At 49.1% G+C, this 6,667-nt stretch overlaps 1 protein-coding gene across 1 annotated transcript in view; it reads left to right on the forward strand.

Moving 5' to 3' along the window:
- Positions 1-210: 210 nt before the first annotated feature.
- LOC124680486 (tryptamine benzoyltransferase 1-like) overlaps positions 211-6,667 on the forward strand; it is a gene marked incomplete at its 3' end in the record, with an annotated part of 6,799 nt that continues 342 nt past the window's right edge. The window contains exons 1-2 of the mRNA XM_047215547.1: positions 211-579; positions 3,560-4,500. Coding sequence (XP_047071503.1) covers positions 211-579; positions 3,560-4,500 — 1,310 coding nt within the window. The remainder of the gene's footprint in view (positions 580-3,559; positions 4,501-6,667) is intronic.

The raw sequence follows: 6,667 nt of genomic DNA on the forward strand, positions 1-6,667 counted from the left end.
AAATACAACGTTCTTCAAAAAAGCTACGGTTACAAAGAAACGCAGGTTCTTCCAGAAACTGAAGTGTACGCACACTGCAGACATATATCTCTGCGCAAATTGCGCTGGCTATATATGCCAGCTCATGCCTATCGATCGCCCTTCAATCACCAAAGCGCCGGCAACACCACCCGAGCTCACAGAATTAATTGGCAGAATCCCATTCAAACAATGGAGATTACGGGCACCACCACGATGCTGAAACCGGTGTACTCCGCGCCGCACCCGCTCGCCGGAGAGAAGGTCCCGCTCACCGTCTTCGACCGCGCCGCCCTGGACATCTTCATCCCCATCGTGTTCGCCTACTCCGCGCCGGCGCCGTCCAACGAGGCGCTCAAGGAGGGGCTTCGCAGGGCCGTCGCGCCGTATCCTCATCTGGCGGGGCGACTCCTCCTCGACGGCCAAGGCCGGCGCTTGCTGCACCTCAACAACGAGGGCGTGCTTGTCATCGAGGCCACCGTCCCGTACAACTTGGCGGACGTGCTCGTCGACGGCGCCATGGCCGCAAACGTCTGCGATCTGTACCCTGCAACCCCAGAGGTAACTTGTTTGAGACTTGCTTTCTGCTCCGTTGGACTCCTTATCGTGCTGTCAACTTGTCATATGATTTACTTACTGTTTTGTTGTTAATAATCAGTCGTCGTCTGAGAATATCTTAGTTCAGGTAGTCGTCGGCGTGATGTTAAGATCCTTGTCATATTCATTTTTATTACTCTCCATGACTCCATCTACAGAAGGATATCGAAAGTTTGTTCAAATTCGAATATACTCATTAAAAGGTGTCTAGATACATCCAAATTTAGATAAATTTTTGACATCCCTTTATGAACAAATGTAGTAATTAACTCCGATAGAGAAACTACATTTTCCCCATGAGATTAGCACGTTATTACTATAATCTGTGACCATTATTTTACATATGGTCTAAACAATTTAAAAAGTTGATTAAAAATTAGTTAATTCTTTTTTTTTCTGAAGTGATTAGTTAATTCTTTTTGGATGAGACTAAGGTTATTTTTTGCGCCAGATAGAGACTATTATGGCATAGTACACCCTCCATTCCAAATTAATGGAGACAAATTTATCTAGTTACGTATCTATTTAGATATGTTTTTAGTGTGTAGATATATCTATTAAGGATCGATCTTAGTGTTTAGTTTGCCGTGTCAATTCCCACCGTGGGGATCTCTATTTATACCTAGGATTACATGTATACAGGGAAGGCAATGATCACAGACGATCAGCCTTTGATTTACAAGGATCACATCGATCCTAGCTACTAAATAGAGAGATACAGAATCAATGAAATAATGTAACAGATTCTATCCTTAATACCCTCCCTCAATCTAAACCGTCGTGTACAAGGTTGAGATTGGACCGAAATTTGCGGAGCACCATCTACGTGACAGGTTTAGTGAAGACGTCGGCGATCTGATCTGCCGAGGCGATAAACCAAACATGAAGAGCTCCCAAGGCAACTTTCTCACGGACAAAATGAAAGTCAATTTCGATGTGTTTGGTGCGAGCATGAAAGACAGGGTTGGCGGACAAATATGTGGCGCCAAGGTTGTCGCACCACAACACCGGTGGGCGTGACTGATGAACACCAAGTTCCCTGAGGACGGACTGGATCCAAGTAGCTTCAGGGGTGCAATTACCGAGTAGCTGGCCAGCTCGCCGGAAGGATCGAAATCGAACCGAACGAGAGCCCACGCAAGAAGTCGACTGTAGTCACGTTATACTAATCGGCCGACGGAGACTTTAACTAATTCTAATCTAGTGTAGCTTAGCTGACTCGCTGTAGCAACTGTAGGGAAGCAGAAAGACGCGTAGACGCATTGCATATTCTTGATCCAAGGGATGTTCTTCACAGGACGCCCAGGGTCTCCTTTGTGTGTGGCTGACGGATGCGCGACGGAGGCCGTGGCGGGCGGGGGCGGCCGGCCCACGGCCGGTGGCGGCAGGTAGGGGCGGCGGCGGGGGGTGGCGGCCGGCCGGGGCGGGGCAGGTCTAGGGCAGGGGCAGTGGCTGGAGGAGGAAGGAGAGATTTTTTTTTTTGATTTGGCATATTTTAGAAATATGCTCTTTTACAGTTTATGGATACGGATCTGCTAGCTCGGACGAGTTTTCGGCCAATCAAAATCGAATACAGGGCCCTCTACTCGTGTTATACGGGCCAAAAATTTAGAGGATCTGTTAGACATGCTCTTAGCATATTACTCTTCTTCTTCTAGACGCGTACGACCATGAGTCAGTGCGAGCCTCCACCACACGGGGGTGTGCTGCGGGCACCAGGAGCAGCCGCCACACGCGGACACTGGATTGGAGCTCAGGAAGATCGCTGAGCAGAGGGGTGTGCGGCGGCTCGTGGCGTGATGTGCGGCACTAATTGGGAACGGCGGCGATGCGGGCTCGATATCGGCCACGAACAGCGACGGATGCGCCTGAGACCACCCGGGGTGGGATTCCCTCGCGGAGGAAGGCCAGCCGGGGCGGCGCCGGCGCCAAGGATCACGACGGCCAGGGCGAGCGGAGTAACGATGAAGGCCAGCGTGGTGCACGGACGGCGGATCCTGCGGCTCGGCGTCGCGCCCGGCGAGAGGACGCCGTTATCGAGGAGCGGGATCCCACGGTGCCGTGGCCATGGCCGGAGAGTTTCGTTCATGGAGGAAACAGATCGAGATAAGGGAGGAGGGAGACCGTATTTTGCTTTCCGTTTATGTGAGAGATGACATGACAGGAACTTTCCTAAACTGGACGAGCGCTAGAAACTACGGACTGGCACACGGCCGCCCGCTAGACGCGCCCATAAATTTGGGTCATTAATTGAGAACAGAGCAAGTAAATATTTTGTAAATACGTATAAACAAATTTGTCTAGTCGATTGTTGATCATATAGGCAATTAATTAAACAACAACAGATTTTCCCTCTCCGTTCCTAATTGACTGTCGATTGTTGATCCCATATATTAGCTGAATCTAGAAATTTTGTCTTTAGATGAACAATCTGAACCATATATTAGCTGAATCTAGAAAAATATATTAGGTGGATCTAATAAAATAGTTTCCTGTCCCAGAATAGGTGAATCAAAATTTTCTAAATTCACATGTATCTTACATACTAAAACGCTTCTAGATACTTGTGAATCTAGACAAATTCCAATCACTTATTTTCAGATGGAGGGGTACAGACGTACAGTACATTAGATATCAGATATTATGCAGCCAAGTCTGACTGAATGTCATCCATTTGCTTCTATATACAGCATATATACACCTTTCAGATTTTCTGTGGGAGCTCTTGTACAGTACCATTGAGTGAATACTAATCGTCCATTCTTCGACATCTAATGACCAAGATTTGCCGGTATTCCTTCACAAGTATGTCGAAAACCTGATTCGACTATATCGTTACAAACCTGACACTCCTCCACTAAATCTGTTATTGACTAAGGTTTACCGTTACTCTTCCACAAGTTTAGCCGTTGTTGACATGCTGTTGTTTAATACTACATTGCAGGAGAACTTTGGGGTGGCACTGCTGCAGATCAAGCTGAACAGGTATAAGTGCGGCGGCCTCGTGATCGGTCTATCATACCACCACCGCACTGCCGACGGTGTCTCCATGAGCAACTTCATCACCACGTGGGAGAACGCGGTGCGCCAGGGCAAGAACTTCATCGCGCCGACCCCCTTCGTCGACCGAGCCACCACTGTCGTGCCCCGCTGCACGCCGGCGTCGGTGTTCGACCACCGGTCCATTGAGTTCAAGAACGGAGGAAGCAGCGGCTGTACCAGCGAAGGCCGCGACCTCATCCCGACGGCCAGGATCAAGGACCTTAGGGTGCATTTCACGGCCGAGTTCGTCGCCAAGCTCAAAGCCCGCATCGGCGGCCGCTGCAGCACGTTCCAGTGTCTGCTCGCTCATGTGTGGAAGAAGATCACGGCGGTACGGGGCCTCCAGCCGCACGAGTTCACGCAGGTGAGGGTGGCCGTGGACTGCCGAGGCAGAGCCAACCCTCCCGTGCCCATGGACTTCTTCGGGAACATGGTGCTCTGGGCGTTCCCCAGGCTCCGGGCCCGGGACGTCTTGAGCTGGAGCTACCAGAGCGTGGTCGGCGCCATCCGCGACGCCGTGGCACGCATCGATGAGGAGTACATCCAGTCCTTCGTGGACTTTGGCACATTGGCGGACGCCAGTGGAGAGGAGCTTGTGGCGACAGCGGCTGCCGGCATTGCGTTATGCCCGGACGCAGAGGTGGACAGCTGGATGGGACTCAGGTGCCACCTGCTAAACTTTGGCACCGGGCCGCCTTCCGTGGTCCAGCCGCCGGACTTGCCAATCGAGGGGCTCATGGTCTTCGTGCCGTCGCCCACGGCGAAAGGCGACGTCGACATCTTCATGGGTGTCGCGGAGGATCAAATGGAGGTGTTCAAGAAGATTTGCTATTCCTTTGATGATCTTCTCGGGGCTAGGATGTAGGATAAGTAGCATTTGCTTGATTGAGGTAGTAGCTCCCCATGCCTTCACTCGAGCGAACTTCTATGTCGTGCAAAAAGATCTCAAGAATATTGGGGGCCTCTAGGGTGTTGACAAACTGGTGGCAACGGACTCTCAATGGTTTATAATACTAGCATGGAAAAATAACCGTTTACATTTTCATGGAATATACCCATGTATACTTGAAGAAATTATGAAATGCAGCGTCCGAAGTATGAATCGTGTGGCCTCTCTTGCAAGCATATCATTCTTCGGTAGACCGTGGTGCCAACCAAGCTCACCCCTAGGGAAGAAGAGCGGGTACGACTGTACTTTGAGTAGGAAACATTTCTCTATTTCACTTCCCTAGGTCTACCCACATTGTTGTTGATTCCAGGGCTTCTTCCTCGAGTCATGTCATGCTCGCGCACTTGACAAAAGAGCTTTACAAGCGGCATTGTTGGATCAGGATTTCGTCCATTGTCCAAGACTCTCCACTGAAACCCTCGTGGAAGTCCGGGCCGTTTCTCATTTCCAGTGTGGGTGATCATCCGAAACGAACAGCTAAGCATCATTGGCTTGGTTAGCCTTGACCTGATCAACTACCTAATACTATGTAGGCCCATTAAATAGCGTTTTCGAGCTTTCTGCAGAATTTGGCCCGAAGTATTCAGCATTACGCACATGTTGGCCACTTTGTTCTCGGCTATTATGATTCCAACAAACGGAGGCCGTTATGTCAAAGTCGCATCGCGCGTCCTGTAGTTTTGAAGCAGGGCGAGACAAACTATAGGTAGGAGCCCCTTTTTGTTCCCCGAAAACAAAACAGAACATTTGACTTGCATGTGTTAAGCATATAGCTACTGAGGAAAGTGAGTGTCGTCCTATGCAAAACTTTTTTTTAGAACACAGTACAACGCAGAAGCTTACAATCACGCACGTACAAACACCCCTATGAACGCACGCACGCACACCCTACCCCTATGAGCACCTCCGAGGGACTGAGCCGGCATATCTTGAGGTTGACGAAGTCACCACTGACACCTCGCTGTTGACGGGCACGTCACCTACCACTGAAAGCATAGCGCCGGTTAAATCCTGGAATAAATCTAGGTAAATGCAAACACTCATGTCAAGTCTAGGACTTAAACCTAGGTGGGTTGGTACCACCACAGGGGACCTAACCACCAGAGCCAAGCTCTGTTTGCGTCCTATGCAAAACTTTAGGACCGTACACAACATTAAATGCAAACTAAATCTGTATTATGCGTTTTTAAAGGTTTATGTTAGCTTTGTTGCTTGATTTCATCATCGGTAGTTTCTCACTAGGTGTTTTTGTATTTTTATGCGGGAATGTGGTAGAAGAAGAAAACTAGGAGCACCCTTTCATCATCGATAGGGGAAACCAAACTAACTCGTTTTTTTATATTGAAGACGGTTGGTGGAAGAACAAAGCTAGGAATTTATTTTCATTTACGCCACGTCCTTAAGTTCCAAATTTTTATTTAGTGCTTGATTTGGGAAAACCATGTGTTATTCCCATTTTCTATTAGTTTCATGTGGCCAAACTTATTAGAATTTCCCTCCCTGACCTAGCCGCCGCCCCTCCACCCTCCCAGTGTCGCCGCCTCTCCTCCCTCCACCACCGCCCCCTTCCAATCCCCTCTCCTCCCTTCCCACCTTCGCCCCGGGTCGTCTCTGTTGGAGATATGCCCAAGAGGCAATAATAAATTAGTTATTGTTCTATCTTAGTGTTCATGATAAATGTTTACATCCCATGCTATAATTGTATTAATCGAAACATTGATACATGTGTGTTATGTAAACAACAAGGAGTCCCTAGTAAGCCTCTTGTATAACTAGCTTGTTGATTAATAGATGATCATGGTTTCGTGATCATGAACATTCACTACAAGAAAAGTTCTGATAGACAACGTCTCAAAATCGTCCGCTAAGGGGTATTTTTCGTCGCCTATGGGCCTAACCCGACGATATGGGTTCCGTTGTGGAAACTGCGTCAGGCAAAGTCCAACGACGATTTTTTCGGTCCGTCGCGCTTGGCGCCCTTCCGCCACGGAAAATCGGACCGTTGCGGAAGTGTTTCGGGAGCCCGTTGACTTGCGACGTCATGCAAGCGACACGTGGCGG

The sequence above is a fragment of the Lolium rigidum genome, chromosome 1 (assembly GCF_022539505.1).
Source record: "Lolium rigidum isolate FL_2022 chromosome 1, APGP_CSIRO_Lrig_0.1, whole genome shotgun sequence".
NCBI classification, from domain to species: domain Eukaryota; kingdom Viridiplantae; phylum Streptophyta; class Magnoliopsida; order Poales; family Poaceae; genus Lolium; species Lolium rigidum.